This window comes from Hyaena hyaena, unplaced genomic scaffold (genome assembly GCF_003009895.1).
Source record: "Hyaena hyaena isolate Hyena2069 unplaced genomic scaffold, ASM300989v1 scaffold_126, whole genome shotgun sequence".
Classification (NCBI taxonomy): Eukaryota; Metazoa; Chordata; class Mammalia; order Carnivora; family Hyaenidae; genus Hyaena; species Hyaena hyaena.
In genome coordinates this window covers 872534-891811 of record NW_024080759.1, presented here as the reverse complement: position 1 = coordinate 891811, position 19278 = coordinate 872534, and the positions used below count along the sequence as shown (strand labels likewise).

Sequence of the window (19278 nt, the reverse complement as noted above, 5' to 3'; positions counted from 1 at the left end):
AGAGGTAGAGTGGGGGTAAAGAAAGCCTAATATTATTTTAAACAATAGTTGTTTCTTTCTCGAGACTTCACATGGGAGATAGTCTGGGGGACATTTTGGAGATTTTGATTCTTTTCCAGGATGAGAGCCTACAGTTGGCCTCAGATCTATACGACTAGTAAAGGTTTCCCAGGACTTTGCAGAAATAACTGTAACGAAACCAAGATCTGGTGCACTTTTTGGCCTGAGTCTTAGTCACAGGAAATACGGTCATTATTTCCAGTTTCTGTGGCTGGTTTACCAAGGTGTTCCAGGGCCACCTGCTTTGCATTCATTTCCTTTTCTTCAGTTTGGAAAAACTTACAGGAGTCCCATCAGACCACTCCCAAGAGCCAGCATTCAGTGGGTTTCTTTTATTAAATCCAATCCAGAACTGCCTTTCTTCTGTCCTGTGAAGAGAAAAGGCAAAAACTTGGCTCTTCCTATTGAATTCACAACATTATGTAAAAGGTTCAAGAAATATTTTAAAGTATTTATGTGTGCGGGAAACAGCTGATACTACTGGCAGGATGGATCAAGTCAAACAAACATCTATTGAAAATTTCATTTATGCAAAACCTAAGCTATGAAATCAATGTAAAGAAAATTAGTCTGGCTTCCTGTTTCTCTTGGCTTATATGGTGTGCTCACTGCTGATGTGCAATATATGGTGACTGGTTGGGGGACAAGTCAACCCATATTGAGAACGTTGCTTTCTCATGTTCATTGGGAATGGCAACACCTTTCAATCAGGATAAGAACACATGCAAGCAAGTTGGTAAGAAAATTTGGAACATCTCCCTAGTGGACTTTTTACTATCTCACTATGTATTTACTACTTTACTGTGCTTTGATTTGTTGCTTTTTTTTTTTTTTTTTTGTCAAATGTTCATGTATTCTCTGAAGGTTAATTACCAACACCCCCTTGACAGAAGGTACACAGCAGATTTTGTTTTTTGTTTTTTCGGATCCCAACATAAATAATTTCATAGCAAATCAGTCTGAGGCACAGTAGATTAACTTCAGCAGTCACCACAGGGTTAGACTTGGCGAGAAACCCCACAGGGAACCATCTTCCTTCTTATTAGGTGGAGGACAAATACATCAAACCACAGAGTACTCAATAAATCAACCAGTACAGTCTAATTGTACAATGACCCATCTCACTAAGACCATTTTCTGAGAATAATTTGGAGAACTAAAGATTTAAAAGATTCAGAAATCATGACAGATGCTTTATTTTCGTTAGTGCAGAGAAGCAAGCCTATTCTGAAACATCCCCCTCTCAAATATGAGAGGTACTGTGCCTGAACAATACAAGTGAAAGTAAAATGTGACTTAGAAATCCGAGAGATCATAGGAGCCTAGCTAGCCACTGCTGTGAATACAATTTACAATTTACAAGGTCATGGAGGGGGAGGAGGCTGCCTTAAGGTTAAGCCAGGTACCTTAACACCAATGGCCTAGGTTGGGAATTCATATTACTCTCTGCCTTGAGAATTATTTATTCCTTTACTCACAGAATTCAGAGTTCAACATTTTTCCTGATATGTCCTTGCTCCCAGGTGATGAACTGGCATTAATCTTCTCTTCATCCATTTCCTAAAACTGTATGGTTGTTAATAATATAATAAATAATAAAATAGAAATAGAAAAGTAGTGCCATAAGGAGGAGAATATATGCTAACTAAGAGAATTGGTTTATTTGCTCTAAGCAAACATGAGATTTTGTTGAACTCCCTGGCAGTCTGGGCACAAGGTAATATTATATAGCTTTTATGATTAAGTGCTAAAGATTAATAATTTGTTAGATGCTTAAGATTAAAGAAATGTTAAGTGTGAGAACTTATACAAATAGAAATGACAATGATATTTGATCTCACAGCAAATTTGAGAAACTGGAAACGGTTTGCACATGTTTGTTCATATAGCAAACCTCACTGTACTCAAATATGAAAGGATGTTTTGCAAGGGGTTCAAGTCATGAAGCAAAGCTGCAACTTAGAAGGATGGAGATTATTCCATATATCTTGGATCTGTGGCCTCACACCAGACTAACAATCCAATTAATCAGGAAGCTTCTTGAACTTTTCTTCAGACCAGAGAAGACATCTGACTTAGCAGCTCTGGTGAGAGACCAGAGGTCTCTATGTTAAAAGGTGTCCCCAGTGAGTGTGATAATCAGCCAAATTTGGGAAACATGATTTTTAAGTCAGCATTTCCTGCAGACACTAGCAGTTCTCTGGGATATTGATAAGTGTTCTAAAAAAAAAAAAAAAAAAAAGAGGTTTGTGGTCAAAGAAAGTGCTTCCTTCTAGAAGTCTTTACAATGCTAATGCATATGGTGAATTTCCAAGTTTGTGCCTTATTTTGCAAAGGTATTTTACTCTTTTCCCCTAACCGTGCTCTATGAGACTCACATTGGAAAATGTCAAAGACTCCTACCATTTAGGTCATTACTGTAGATGGTGGAGATGAATAATTTGATAGATATTACATATTAATCTTTTTATGGAATACTCCAGAGGAACCTTATGGGAAGACCAAAATTTTCCTCAAAAAATAGTTCTGGACTTTTCTCTGTGATTCAACCAAGTGTTTCATTGAGACTCCAGATTTCCAGAGCTTGGAGCATTGTATTTGGTGTTACATTTTCTTTTATTAAATAAATGTATGGAGGGGTGCCTGTGTGACTCAGTTGGTTGGGCGTCCGACTTCAGCTCAGGTCATGATCTCACAGTTTGTGAGTTCGAGCCCAGTGTCAGGCTCTGTGCTGACAGCTCAGCGCCTGGACCTGTTTAGGATTCTGTGTCTCCCTCTCTCTGCCTCTCTGTCTCAAAAATAAACAGACATTAAAAAGTTTTAAAAAATGAGTGTATGGAGCCATGGAGCCACGCCGCCTTAGACCACAACATTCTCAGGGGCAATATTTTATCTGTCATGTCCGTTGCATGCTCCAGCCAGCTATGCATATAAAAGTACCCCACATAGAAGATATTCCAAACATGTATGCCAATTAACAGGAACATTTTAGAGAAAGAGGCCAAAGGGTGAGAAGACTCACTGAAAGAGAACATAAGGGCTGTCCCGTATAATAATCAAAATAATCAAATATAGAGTAATCAAAAATAGAGTAGACTTGATCTCTATTGTTCTGGCTTACTAGGGAGTTGATCTTTGAAATCAGCCTCCAGTAACGGAATGGGCTTTCTCCCAAATAAGAAGCACTCTGAAAGGAATTCTGCAGACAGAAGATGACCACAGGAATATAGCGAAGGATTTTTTGTATTGGGTAGAAGATAGCATAAGCCTTTTACGCTTCTTCAAGTTTAAACTAAATTGATTTTCTAAATCCATGCAGTTCAAGATTGTGTAAACTTGCTAGGTGGATACCGGCAAGTGAATACCTGGTTCCTCAAATGTAAAACTGGGAATCAATCAATGGGGCTTTCTTTTTTTTTCCCAAACAAAATCTTACATGGACTCCTATTATATACAAGCAGAGTTGGTGGGAATTTCTCTGGTGGGTCATGGAGCACGGAAGCAAGACTTCTGTCCACTTGTTCCCCTCCTAGTCCTGGGTTCCAGGACTCTTGGGATCCCCAGGCAACACTTTGAAAATTATAGGCCTAGATAATTACTGAGTTTGGCAGAAAAGTTCTAAAATTCTGATTTGAGGTACACAGAAAAGATTTCAAATATCAAAACAGTCATCATTTTGTTCTGTGTTTTATATAATGAGAATTGGTGCGATATAAATATAAAACTGTATATATGTATGTTTCTTTCACAACTAGTGGTTAGTTGCTTTTAGGCTTAAAACAAATACTTGAGATTTTTAACAAATATTTGGGATACTCATCCCTGGGAACTCATAACTGGGAGACAGAATATTTTACTGCATTTTTCAAAATGAACAAGTATTTACCTATTGAATTTTGAATGTAAAAGCTTATTCACAAAATTCTCTTCCTCAATATGGGCAAAGCTTGCAAGATGAGCTCCAAATTCTTCACAAAATGCTTCTGCTTCTCTCCATGTTCTTTTCATCAGGACTTTTTCACTATGAAATACCTGTAGTAAGAGGCAAGGAAAAGTTGACACTACCATGGATAAGGTGAGGCTGTTTAATTCTTGACAAGAAAATAACAGTAATATAATTGTCATTAATCTCTATTAAAAACTTGACCCAGTAGGGAAAATAACATTAATTGAACTTGAATGTGTCTACTCATCGTAAAACTATTATCTCATTTTAGTCTCACAACAAATTCATGAGGACGGCAGAATCAGCTCAGTTTTATAAATGAACTCCTTGAGGACTCTTTTTTTTTTCTTCTAAATTTCGTATAGCTGGCATATACTTGTCCCTTAATAAATGTTTGTCAAGAGATGATGAGAGTCAGGCTAAGAGAGATTACAAATTTCTAGTCACACAGCTACGAATAGGCAGAACTAGGGTTAGGTCCAGCATTCCTTGCTGCAGGAGTCATTGAATTTCCATCCCACCAGATTGCCTTCTGACAAATTAGAATTGGTGGATGATCATGAATCTGGCTGACCCATGGCAAGAAATGAGAAATGAGACCTGGGACCTAGGGCAGGTATATTACTAAGATCTTTAAGGCTTAGCTGTACCTAAATTCTCTGCTGTATCTCAGCTGTCTTCGCAGTAGCAGGAAGAGGTCAGTCAAATGGAGAGTCTGGTGCTGACTTTATTTAAGATCAAGGGTGAGGGTCCAAAAACACAGAACTCCAGATCCTGGGCCTCTGTGCCCTCCTCGTTTTTAATTGCCTGACACTGCACCCGAATTTCTGATGCCAGGCAGGCACCCTGAGGCCAGGCTTCACCAGGCTCTGATTTGCTGAGACCAGAATGAATAGCTTCCCCAGTCCTCTGGGCCACAGCACAGCTTTTCCATCTTTTAAATTATATGTCAAAACTCAGCTCCTCTGGAAACCTTTTCTTGAATCACTTAAAATTCATCAATCTTACCACCATGCCCATCAAACACACCTTACATTTGTTGACACGTCAGGGTAATATAAAGTAGAAAAAGCACTGGACTGGGATTCACAAGACCAGGAATTTATTCCAACTCTGTCAATAAATAATTGTGATCTTGGTCAAATCACTTCATCTTGCTGCCTCAGTTTACTCATTTGTAAGGTTTAACATTGCTTTGTGAGGTCACTGTTAGCCAATGAATTCAATGTGGGATTGTGCACATGTATATTCAATTGAGTGCATTCACAGATGTTTCATGATTAAAGGATTGTAGGTAGTGATTTGTATCTAGGATCTAAAGCTGATTTGCAAAAAGACATTTCTTCACACTTTTTTCACGCACACACACCCACAAACACAAACACACACACACATCAAATGTATGTATTAATTTTTTTGATCCTCAGGTGTCTGGCAAGCTGCAAAAGCTATTCTTAGCAGCAAAATGGTATTATTCCATAATAAAGATTTTATTCATTTTCTTACAAATGATATGGATTTGTATCATTTCAATACCCAGTGAACAGTACAATGCAACAAGAACAACATTGACTGGGGCCTGGATAACAATCATTATGAAGAGGCCTTCAGTACCACCAGTGATATGGCAGTCTTTCAACTTAAAATTATTTTGGAATATAACTTAAAAGATAGAAATGGTCAACAAATATTAAGTACCTGCTCTGTGTCAGACACTGTTCTGGAATAAGGGAATTTGAGATACATGGACAAAACTGAAATAACGTTTGTTCCATTGAGAATGTCTAGGTACCCTTGGCATCACCTTGAAGCAGCTCGCCAAGCCAGGCTCTGATTCCCAGTCCAAGTAGCAGTGGTGAAAGGGCCATATCTCTTCCTGCTCTGTTTTCTCCTGATTTCCCACTGGTTGCTTACACAGGGACATCGCTTTAAATTGTCTACAGTCCTTCACTTCCCAGCGACCAGGTGGACTCCTTCCTCGCATGACAACACAGCCACCACTGTAGCCTAAAAGCAGAAAATAACACTTAAAAATGTTTATTTCTTTATTTTGAGAGATGGGGGGGCATGAATGTGAATTGGGGAGGGGTAGAGGGAGAAATCCCAAGCAGGTTCCACACTGTCAGTGCAGAGAGAGCTCAATGTGGGGCTTAATCTCGTCAACTGTGAGATCATGACCTGAGCCAAAATCAAGAGTTGGGCACTTAACAAACGGAGCCACCCAGGCACCCTAAAAACAACACTTTTAAGATACTAGAATGACTAGAACATTTTGTTCTTGGAAGACTGGTCTTTAGAGGGTTGCCTAACTGACATCTCATAATGAAGAGCCCACAGAAGAACAATAAAGATGAGGAAGAATGCTTTATTAACAGGACTATCTTCTCTTCATCTTTGGAGAAAAGAATAAAAGATGAAAAAGTGAGGGAAGAGACTCTGTGAAGAATGAAATTTGGACATTTTGAGCTCAGATGGTAAATGATAGAAAACTAGGCACTGTTTAACTATGGACTGAAATATTCCCCATATTCAGACACATCCCATTTCAATCAAATGCCGACTTTCCTCTACTTTCAATTATTGTGCTTGTTTAACTGAATGGAGAAAAATTTAGCCCACCATTTACTGAGCACTTACTCTGCACAATATGCTTTGAAACCCCTTTGTGAAAAAATTAACAATGAAAAATGCATAGTTCTTATCCTCTGAGAAATAGATTTGACCGGGAAAATACATAAATGATGGATTCAAGGCAGACTGCAAGGTACACCACAGAAAACCAAACTGTAAACCATGGGAGAGTGGAGAAAATGATATAAATTCTGTGTGGGGTAAAATTCTAAGGGTAGGAATAAAGGGAGACATTAAGGAAAAGGGAAAGACCATCTAGTTCTGGATGAAGCTCTATTCTTTTGTGTATGTTTGAACATTTTGAAAAACGAACCATATTTTTCTATACAAACGATCTCTATGTTGAGTTAAGGTGCTCAAGTTTGTCTTCGAATCGATACAGCTCATAGGATAGCTAAAAAAATATACACCTCAAATTTCAGTGAATAGTAGAAAACAATCCCATTTGAAAAATAGAATAATAATTGAGTAAAAAGGAACCTTTTTTCTTGAAGCCAAAGTGATCATTCATTCATCTAAATAAAATTCAACCACAACAAAATTGTGCATCTATATCTACATACCAGGCTAGTCTGCATATTAGCTGCTAGAGAAAGGAGGACAAAACAAAATAAAACAAACAAAACCCAGCTCCTTATTTTACTGTGAGGCATAGATACATTAATTGCATTGAACATAATGTGTGAAGTACTATAGTAAAGGAGAGTTCAGATTTCTGTGGAAGTTTTCATAAGGGGTGATAGAGTATGCCTCAGGATATCAGTAAAGGATTTGCAGGAACTGACATTTTAGCTGAGATTTGAAGACTGAAAAGGAGAAAAAGAGTTTTCAAGGGGTGCTTGTAAAAAAAAAAAAGCAACCAATTATAGATGGAGCATCTGAAGACTCTGATGACTCTGGACCTAAAGGCACTTTTAAAAATGTAGTCACTCGGTACTATACATTTGTCTTGCTTAATTTCCTTCACAAAGAACAGCTTCAGGTTTTTTTTTTTTTTTTAGATACATGGTAACTGGATTTGTCTTTGTCAGCCATGGGTGGTTATTTTATGCTCACAGAAAGACTAAAGAGAGAGTTGAAGAAGAGGGGAAGGGAGAAGAAAGAAGACAGAGGAAGACATACAAAGAGCCTCTCCTAAAGTAACAGAAGAGTTTGTGGAATAGGAGAAAGAATAAGTGGGCTATACCCCAATGTTCATAGCAGCACTCTCAACAATAGCTAAATCATGGAAAGAGCCTAAGTGTCCATCAATGGACGAATGGATCAAGAAGATGTGGTTTATCTATACAATGGAATACTACATGGCAATGAGAAAGAATGAAACCTGGCCGTTTGTAGCAACATAGATGGAACCTGAGAGTTTTATGCTGAGTGAAATAAGTCAGGCAGAGAAGGACACATACCATATGTTTGCACGTATAGGAGGATTAGGAAGAACTTAACAGAAAACCATGGGGGAGAAGAAGGGGAAAGATAGTGGGGGAGAGGGAAGAAGGCAAACCATGAGAGACTCTTGAATGCTGAGAACAAACTGAGGACTGATGGAGGTGGGGAAGGGGGTGATGGGCATGGAGGAGGGCACTTGTTAGGATGAGCACGGGGTGTTATATGGAAACCAACTTGAAAATAAACTATTAAAAAAAAGAATAAGGCGGCTAAAGAACCAGTGTTTGTGTCTTCAACAATCCTGAGTGTACACGCTGTGTTCATCACAAGGCATCACAGACATCCACAAGAAGCCTACAGTCGTGTGTGTGTGTGTGTGTGTGTGTGGTGTGTGTGTGTGTGTGCGTGTGTGCATGCTGATGTGTCAAAGAGACCCACAAAGGTGAAAATGACCGGTAGTAAACAAGAAAACATGCTTACTACTGACTTGTATAGAAGCAAAGAAAGTCAAGAGAGAGTTGGTTCATACAAAAGCCATCAGTTGGCTCCATTGGCCAGAACACCTAGTTAGTGTTAAAGATGAATGAAAGATTGGGGCCCACACAAGGGGGAAAGATTACAGCATGCAACTGCAGCCTGCCATGAATGGAGCTTTGCAGTCTTCTGTGATGTACTTTTGGAATGCAGCTCACAATCTAGCTGGGTCCTGAACAATAGAGGAGATGTTGCATACTCTGTGTGATGAGATTCTAATGAAGTTGAACTATGGAAATCCACATGAAAGACCCAAACATAATATGCTAATGGAGTAGCTCTAGTTGAAAGAACAGGACAAACATGCACTCCCTCTCAATTCTTCCATCCTTCCTTCCCTAGCAGCCTTTGACTTGGAACCTGAAGTCTGGACTGCAGTCTCAGCACAAATATTTAGTAACTCAAAACTTGAACAGCTTAATTAATCACACACACACACACACACACACACACACACACACACACCCTGCCTGAAATGTGGGGATAATAATTCCTTTTTTTCCTTAGTGGTTATCATGAAGATCAAATGGAATAATGTATTTAAAAGCACCCTGAAAGACAGGAAGGGCTAAAACCAGCCCTAAGATGTTGCTTCTATTCTTTTTTGACTTTTTATTACAAAAGCTGGGGATTTTGTTGTATGAGTTCTGCCTGCATGTTCAAAGAATTTTTAAAAAGCTCGAATCAGCAAGTTTAAAATGTAATACACTTTTTTTTGTTGGTCTTGCATTTTGTCTTACTTTTTCACATCAGACAATGATTAAATAGCTTTGGTTTTAGATACTATAGATACTCAACTCATCTTCATTAGTGGAGAAGGAGATGTTTGTGAACTGCTATGAAGGTGAAAGTGTTGCAGGAGTATTACTGGGATTCTAAAGTGGTTAACTTAATGGAACATTTGACCCAAATTTTGGAGTCTCAGCCCCAAAGAAGCAGTAAAGCAGTGTAATAAAGGGAGACTGGGCTAAGGGAGATATAAACCAAATTTATAATCTTATTTTTGTGGGCATGCTTGCAAAAAGCCAAATAATAAAGTAGAGTATGGGTGGGAGTAGAGGGGGTTTTTCTCACAGAGATATTGTTCTCAAATTCAATAACTCCTCTCCCATTGGAGAAGAAAAATTATCATCTTGTTTCTCAGTAGTGAATTTCACATTTAAACTGAGTCTCCGTATCTGCCTCTTTCTCCCTCTATTCCCCCTTCACTCTCTCCATGGAACATGAATGAGGGGCCCCTGGGTGGCTTAGGCAGTTAAGCACCTGACTTTGGCTTAGGTCATGATCTCAATGTTCCGTGAGTTAGAGCCCTGCATTGGGCTCTCTGCTCTCAGCACAGAGCACGCTTCAGTTCCTCTGTCCCTCATCTCTCTGTCCCTCCCCTGCTCACGTGCTTGCTCTCTCTCTCTCTCAAAAATAAATAAACATTAAAAAAAAAAACACAAAACATCTGTGTTTGGGGGCGCCTGGGTAGCTCAGACAGTTAAGCGTCAGACTTCTGCTCAGGTCATGATCTCATGGTTTGTTTGAGCCCCACGTAAGGCTCTGTGCTGACAGCTTGGAGCCAGGAGCCTGCTTTGGATTCTGTGTGTGTCTCTCTCTGCCTCTCCCACACTTGTACTCTGTCTCTTTTTCTCTCTCAAAAATAAATAAAACATTTTTAAAAAACACCATGAATGGGATAAATTTGAGTCAATTAAGAAATTCCAATCCACTGTTCTAGCCACTTCCATTTGACAACACTATCTAACCATATACATTGAACTGTGGTGAGAAAGCCTCCATCTTTCACCCTTCTGGTCAAATACCTGCAAGCAGACAAACAAAATATGTGTGTGGCCTCAGGGTAGGAGGGAACTGTAGCTGGGCCTTCAGAGCCTCTGGCAATTGTTTTTCTTAAATCTGTGTAGTTATTTTCTTGTTCCCTGAAATAGCCCTTTCCCATCCTTACTTCTTTTTTTTTTTTTAAGTATAACCAAGTGAGATTTATTCCAGGTGTGCAAAAATAATTCCACATTTGAAAACCAATTAATGTAATCCATCATATCAATAGACTAAAGGAAAAAAATAATATGATTATATGAATATCATATCCTTACTACCCACATTTCTTCTCTGTCCTTTTCTCCATCTTCATGATGTGGAGAAAAGTGATGCAATGTGGGTAGCTTTAGATGCTGTTAGATATTTTATATGGTCTTTTTTTTTTTAACCTCAAAACCCCTGAGAATGGATATCAGTATTTACAGTTCGCTAATGGAAAAATTGGGACACAGAGGTTTGGTGACTTGCCTAAGGCCACATAGTGAGGGGTTTGATGCAGAATTTGAAAACAGATTTAACTAAGTCTACAATGAGAAAATGTCAAGACACAGAGTAGGAAGACATTCAATAAATACCTGTTGAATGAATGATTGAATCTTCCCTTAAAATTATGTTCCTCCATTTCCATAGTCACGTTTCTGTTCTGTTTGACCACAGCATTTCCTTAACCATCTCTGATCCCATTTTTACCTGATATGACAGTTACTTACATGATTATTAAAAAATATGAAAATATCCGTGGTGCCCAGAAATGAGAATACATTTGTCCTCATTTATGTGGTGGTTCATTTCAGAACTCTGGGAAGCCTTAAAATGGATCAGCCTATCTACCTGCTGGCTGGACAGGCTTTTCCTTGCTATGTGGAGGGCACTTTCAAGAAAAGTAAAACTGATTTGCTCTACTGGGATCCCATTTTCCTTGTCACTGGCAGATTTCTATTGATTTGGAACAATTGGGGTAGATGTTCTGGAGCTATCCCATTCGAGTGAAACACACCTTTTCTGCAGTGGCAGCTAGATCTAGAAACAAAACTTTTGTCACAGAGCCTGAGGAATAGATGGATACAGAATAATGATCTCAAAGTGTTTCTCTTTTGTACAGAAAACTATGAAACTGTAATATAACTTGGAAAAGATTTTTGAATGTCTTAATAAGAATGGACTCATTTTTCCCCCTTCATTGTAGAACAGCCTCCATTTATACTGAATCTTTAAGGTATAAAGTACATTGTAGTTTCTAATACATTAGTGTCCCTAAATAAGAAAGGCCCATTTTTTCCCTTTAATTACTGGTACTAGTTAGTATGTATCAAAACTTATCTTCCTGTTTTATCTGAATAGTTAGTTCTCTTAAATACCAAGTGCCACAGTCTCTTTGCTGTTGTTGTTTTAGTAAAGTAGCAGGAAACTATACCTTTATAAAAATATCCCAGATAGGAAGCTATGAAGTAACCCCTAATGAATCAATGGATCTAGGCATGGATAATTAGTGGCTTCTAACATTGTAAAAAGTGAGAAAAGTGAACATAATGTGCCTTAAGATAGAACACACAACTACTTATGACATGTTTTCCAAAAGAAAATAAAAGAAAATCTGAATTATATAATGCCTTTGATTCTAACTTCTTAAAAATAAAAATGTCACTTTTATAGAAAATAAAGAAGATAGAGTAACACATTAAACAACATGCAGGGATTCCACCAAAAAGTCCTGACTGTAGGAAACTGCAGGACAAACAACCCATTTGCATTGGCAAATAATTTTTTTTTTAATGGGAGGGGGCAAAGAAGAAGGAAATGTAGAGATTAAAATAGACTTTGGGAGATCTATCAACCAATTGCAAATGTGTAAGCCTTCTTGGATCCTGATTCAGACAAACTGTAAAATGCGTTGTATAATATTATGAATCATTTAGGAATTTGAGCACTAACTGAAGATTTATGATATTATGAAATTATAGTTAATTACATTTAGCTGTGATATTTGTCTTATATTTATGTTTTTAAAAAGAAGTCTGTATTTTTTAGAGATAATACTGAAATATCTGTGGATGACACAATATAAAGTCTGGGATTTGCTATGACAAAATATCACAGGTGTTGGAGAGAGTGGGTAACTGTATAGATGAAACAAGATGGACCGAGAGTTGATAATTGATGACACTGGGTGATGTGTATATGGTGGGTCATTACACTATCTGGTGAACATAATACAATGTTGAACAAAGTGGCAGAACTGCGATATCCCCACAGATTGAATATTCTGATGATATGACATAAGGACAGACTCTTGGCTAAGTTTATAAAAAAACTGCAGGCTTCCTATTCAGTGGTCAATTTATATAGTCGGTCTGGGCTGGATTAAGATTCTGACATGAGGACGAAGTTAATGGATACTTTTGTGACAGGCAGGAAAAAAAAAGTGATTTAGGATGGCATTTCTGCAAACTGCAATTTAAAAGAAGAAAGGAAACACAGAGGCTTTTATATTGCTATTTTCTTCAAAAAAAGATTTACATTTTCACCTTATTCAGAGACAATTTACTCAATGTCAGTCAGCATGAGCAGCCAAACTGAGCATCATGATATTATTTTTGCTTCAGGGAGAAGAGGAAAAGAGTAGTGCCACTCAAATAAATTACAGCAGAAACTTATGAATGACAAGGAGCTCTGCTTCAGTTCCAGATTTTAGATATCCAAATATGCCCCAAGGAAGGTAACATTAAGAACCAAGATTTTGTCTATTCAAAATGTATTAATTTATTTTGACAGGTATAGACATTCCTAACAAAATTCCAAAGTATATTAGAAATGAAACCAGAGCTTTTTTTTTTTTTTCAGTAATAGTGTGACATGGAACTTCACTATTCTCTACATTTTAATAATATTCACAGATTTGTAGAATGAGAATGTTGTTTACTGAGTGAATTATGATGTTTCTCATTTGGAGCCAAGCAGGGTCACCAAGTTTCTGTATACATTTCCTAAGCTGATGTTTATACACAAAAAAATCTAATTTGTCTTAACTTCACCTTACGGGCATCTTTAAAAAGTATAGTTTTTTTATGGGAATAATAAACTATATATTTTAGAGCATTTCAGATTCAGAGCAAAACTGAGTGGAAAGTACTGACTTCCTTTATACCTCCTACCTCAAATAGGTAAAAACTTTCCCACTACTGACCTCTCATACCACAATGGTACATTTGTTAAAACCTACAGTGACACATAATTACTACCCCAAATCCATGATTTACATTAGGTTTCATTGTTGGCATTGTACATTCTATGGTTTGGTCAAATGTATAATTACATATGTACACCACTGTGTACATATAGAATAGCTTCACTGCCCCCGAAATCCTCTGAGCTCGGCCTGTTAATCCCTTCCATCCCCTGACCCCTGGAAACCACTTTTTACTAGTAATCTTTTTACTGTCTCATAGTTTTGCCTTTTCCAGAGTGTCCAATGGTTTGAATCATATAGTTTTTAGACTTCTCAACTGGCCTTTTCCACTTAGTAATATGCATTTAAGTTTCTTCCATGTCTTTTAATGGCTTTATAGCTCATTTCTTTTTAGCAGTGAATAATATTCCATTATACAGATGTCCCATGTTTTGTTTATCCATTCACCTGCTAAAGGACATCTTGATTAATTTTATGTTTTGGCAAGTATGAATAAAGCTTAAATAAAAACCTATGTGTAGATTTTTGCGTGAATATCAGTGTTCAGTTTATTTGGGTAAATACCAAGGAGTGTGATTGTTGGGAGTGTGTGAGAGTATGTTTAGTTTTGTAAAAAACTGTCAAATTGTCTTTGAAAGTAATATACTAATTTGCTTTCCCACCAGCAATGTATGAGTGTTCCCATTGTTCCATATCCTCATCAGTGTTTTGGATTTGGGTCATTTTAGTAGGTATCTTGTTGTTGCAATTTATAATTGTCCATTTTTTTTTCTTTTGTCCATTTTTAATTCTTGTCCTTCATTTTCTTATTGTTGGGTTTTAAGAATTCTTTGTATATTTTGGATTACAGTCCTTTATCAGATGTGGTGTTTGCAAATATTTTGTCTTAGCGTGTAGCTTGTCTTCTCATTCTCTTGGCACTGTCTCAGAGCAGAACTTTTTAGTTTTAATGAAGTCCAGCAAATCAATTGTTTCTTTCATAAACTGTTCCTTTGGTGTTATACCTAAAACGTCATAAGTCATTGCTTTTCCGAAGGACATCTAGGTTTTTCTATTATGTTATTCTTTAGGGTATTACAGCTTTGGGATTCACATTTAGCTCCATGTTTATGTTAGTCAATGCGTGGGCTCTCTATTCTGTTCTACTGACTTGTTCCGTCCCCCACTCTTCCTCCTCGCCAATACTGCACTGTCTTGATTATTCTAGCTTTATAGTAACTCTTGAAGTCAGGTAGTGTCAGTTCTCTGACTTTGTTCTTCCACATCAATATTTAATTGGCTCTTCTTGTTCTTTTGCCTTTCCACATAAACTTTGGAATCAGTTTGTCAATATCCACAAAATAACTTCCTGGGATTTTGATTGGGATAGTGTTGAATCTATAGGGCACTTTGTGAAAAACTGACATCTTGACAATATCAAGTTTTTCTGTCCATGAACATGGAAGATCTCTACATTTATTTACTTGTTCTTTAATCTCTTTCATTAAAGTTTTAGTTTTCCTCATAGACTTTGTACATATTCCATTACATTTTTATACAAGTATTTCATTTTGGGGGCTGATAATGTAAATGATAGTATATTTTTAAGTTTAAACTTCATTTGTTCATTGCTGTTATACAGGAAAGCAATTAACTTTTGTTTATTAATCTTTCGTATTGCAATTTGCCATAATCACTTACCCAAGTGATTTTTTCATTGACTCTGATTTTCTACATAGACACAGTCTTATCATCTGTGAACAGAGTTTTATTTATTTCTTCCCAATCTGTATACTTTTTATTTGCATTTTTTGCCCTACTAGCTAGGACTTCTAGTACAATGTTTAAAAGATGGGTTGATAGAGAATATCCTTGCCTTGTTCCTGATCTTAGTGGGAAAGCTTTTAGTTTCTCCCCATTAATTATGGTATCTGTGGGTTTTGTAGATGTTCTTTGTAAAGCTGAAGAAGTTCCCCTCTATTCCTACTTTGCTAACAGTTTTTAAAATAAATATGTATTGGATTTTGTCAAGTGTTTTTCACCATCTATTGAGATGATAATATGACTTTTCTTTTATCACCTGTTGATGTGATGGGTTACTCTAATTGATTTTTGAATGTTGAACCAGCCTTGTATAACTGGAATAAATCTCATTTGATTGTGGTGTATAATTCTTTTTTTACATTATTGGATTCAATTTATTATTTTGTTGAGAATTTTGCTGTTTTGTTCATGAGAGACATTGTTTTTTAGTTTTCTTTTCTTGCAATATCTTTGTCTGATTTTGGTATGAGGGTAATGCTGTCCTTAGAATGGGACAGGAAGTATTCCCTCTGCTTTGGTCTTCTGGAAGAGATTGTAGAGAACTGGCATAATTTCTTCCTTAAATATGTGGTAGAATTCACCAGTGAACCAATGTGGACCTGATGCTTTCTGTTTGGAAAGGTTATCAATTTTATTTCAATTTCTTTAATAGCAATAGACCTACTCAGATAGTCTGTTTCTTCTTGCATGTATTTTGGTTGATTGCATCTTTAAAGAAATTGGTCAGTCTTATCTAGGTTATCAAATGTGTGGATATAGAGTTGTTCATAATATTCTTTTATTATCCTTTTAATGTCCCTGCATCTGTAGTGATGTCTTCTCTTTTATTTGTGATACTAGTAATTTGTGTCTTCTCTCTTCTTTTATTGAGCCTGACTACAGGCTTATCAATTTCATTGATCTTTTCAAAGAACCAGCTTTTGGTTTTGTTGACTTTCTTCATGGAATTCCTGCTTTCAATTTTATTGATTTCTGCTCTAATTATTTTTATTCATTTTCTTCTGCTTACTTTGGATTTAATTTTCTCTTCTTTTTCTAGTTTCCTAAGGTAGAAGCTTGGAGTTCTGATTTTAGATTTCCACTTTCATTTAGCTTAAGATGTTTTAAAATTCCTCTTTAGATTTCTTCTTTGACCCACATGTTATTTAGAAATGTGTTGTTTAATCTTGAAATATTTTGGAATTTTCCAGCTATCCTTCTATTATTGGTTTCTAGTTTAATTTCACTGTGGCTCAGGAGAAGACATTATATGATTTCTATTCTTTTAAATTTGTTAAGGTATGAGGGGAAGTGTGGTGATGGGCATGGAGGAGGGCACTTGTTGGGATGAGTGCTGGGTGTTATATGTAAACCAGCTTGACAATAAAGTATAAAATAGATAGATAGATAGATAGATAGATAAACTTGTTAAGGTATGTTTTTTGGCAAGTACGTGGTCTATTTTAGTGAACATTTCATGTGAGCTTGAGAAGAATGTGTAATTTGCTACTGATGGATTAAGTAGACTATAGATATCAATTATATCCTGTTAATCGATGGTACTATTGAGTTCAACTTTGTCCTTACTGATTTTCTGTGTGCTGGATCTGTCCATTTCTGATAGAGGGATGTTACAGTCTCCATCTGTAATAATAGATTCATCTATTTCTCTTTGCAGTTCTATCAAGTTTTTTGCTCATGTATTTTGACACTTTGCTGTTGGGTGCATACACATCAGGGACTGTTACGTTTTCTTAGAGTACTACTCCTTTACCACAATATAATATCCCTTTTTTTAATCCTTGAAAAATGTCCATGTTCTGAGGTCTGCTCTGTGACATTAATATAGCTATTCCTGCTCTCTTTTTATAAGTATTTGCATAGTATATCTTTCTCCATCCTTTTACATTCAATCTACATGTGCCTTTATATTTTTTCCTTTCTTTTATAAAGTGGGTTTCTTATAGTCAACAAACAGTTGGTCTTGTTTTTTGATCTGCTCTGAAAGTCTCTGTCTTTTAATTGGTATATTTAGTCCTTTGACTAATTATTATTATACATTTGATATAAGAAAATTACTTTGATAGTATTATAATAATACCTATCTTTCCTCATGGAAGAGCCTGAGGCCTCCTAACCCATTTCCTCCAGAAATACATTTAGAGGTAACCTATTGCCTATCATCTCTTGGGTGGCCCTGATTGAGGTCCACAAGTAAGAAAGGGACCAAGGAATCCAAATAGGAATTCATGCTGATGTAAAGGGGTGTTGGGTCTAGGCTTGTTACCTAAGGGCCTAAAGCTTGTTCCAAAGGGGCTAGTTCTAGTGTACTTTGTGGCTGAAGTCATTAGTTTCTCTGGAATTGACTAACCTGGCACAATTTCATGTTTGGGGATCCAGAGCTGAGCATATGAGGATGAACTAATAGAGCAACTCTGAAATCCTGGCTAAGGATCACAGAAGTCCATGGAGGAGATGGATTAACAGGAGTGTTGCCTAAGTAATGGGTCAGCATTCAACAGCAAAGCGGCAGTGACCGTGGACTGATTAGATGTATCCATATGTGCCCATTCACTGTGTTTTGAAGTATATCAGACTAGTCTGGACTGAGTAAGCCCCTGATATCCTTGGACAATCAAGGGGGAGGCTGGGTAAAAGCCTTTAGGAGGAAGAAAATGGACTTCCTGCTAATAAAAGCATGTGTGGTCTTGAGCAATGAATTTATACCTTGAACCTGTCAAATGTCACATGCATCATACTTTTAAAAATGGCCAGCCACATGTTACCCCCTGAGAACCTGTGGTAATTGTTTTAATTGATTTAGGCATTAAGAAAACATTAAGGAAGCACCAAAGGAGGCGGATCACAGGGTTGAAGGAATTTTGAGCAAAGAAAACAGGAGGGAGAGGTGGCGTTATAGTTCCCTCTACTCACGAGGCTGATATGCATTCCAGTGTGTGTACTGCACTGGCTCAGACTTCTGCCCCTCTGCTGTCTTCCAAGTGTATTCTCCTGTGTCATTTTGATCTTGAAGAGCTATCCAAAAATAACTGTCCTTCGTTTTTGCCACACTACTGATCAAACTGGTAATAAAAGCCTGTTCAAACCTTAAAAATGGAAAAAGGAAATGGTTATAGTAAGTTTTGGGGCAATGAAAAATTGTCATTAAAGCATAATGAGGTGCACAGAATGGCACCAGAATAAGCATTTCTGATGAATTCTTCAGAACATGGGGCAGAAAAATACTCATAGACCCTGAACATTACTAATACATGCCAAATGTCACTGCAATGCTCAGAAATAGATGAGTGAGGAGAATTTGAGTCTCAACAACAGAGCTTAATTATTTCAAGGAATAGAGTCCAGCTCCGGTTTCAGAGTATAGGTGGTAAAGCCCATAAAGCTGGCAATATATTTCTTGGCATAGCAAGTGCCCTATTTTTGTAATTAGGCCACACAGCACATACCTCGCTATAATGTGCATGCAGTGGGGAACTAGTAGTGGGGAGGAGACCTGAGCATCTGCCAACATGGACTTCACATGCACCCACCCACCACACTTGCCTGGTGAGAATGGAACAGGTTTTGGAGTAGCAATTTTATGTATCCCAAATCAGTTTGTTCATAAGCACATGGAGTCCTTGGCTTATTCAAATGTGTTCAGATGGCCATATTCACTGGAGATAAATTTAAAACCCTAGGAACTAATCCAAAGATGTGCACCCACCAATATTTTCCCCACACAGCTGAATGAATTAGTGTTCATTGATTGGTGGCAGTGCTCCTTCCCTAATATAAATGCATCAAAAGTGGAATCTGGAAAATTTGTGTATATGCTTCCACATGAATACCTAATAGAAAAATGTGGGTATTAAAATTTAACTAGCATTGAAATTTTAAGCTAAGCTTGAAAAATTTATTTTTAATA

General features: G+C 37.1%; 1 protein-coding gene across 2 annotated transcripts in view; it reads right to left on the bottom strand.

Annotated features, from left to right (window-relative positions):
- PLA2R1 (phospholipase A2 receptor 1) overlaps nt 1–19278 on the bottom strand; it is a 117826-nt gene that overhangs the window by 35847 nt on the left and 62701 nt on the right. For both annotated transcript variants that reach the window (XM_039237539.1, XM_039237540.1), the window contains exons 11-14: nt 18285–18457; nt 5811–6013; nt 3947–4092; nt 344–428 (exon numbers count right to left, since the gene is read on the bottom strand). In XM_039237539.1, the coding sequence (XP_039093470.1) occupies nt 344–428; nt 3947–4092; nt 5811–6013; nt 18285–18457 (607 nt within the window). The remainder of the gene's footprint in view (nt 1–343; nt 429–3946; nt 4093–5810; nt 6014–18284; nt 18458–19278) is intronic.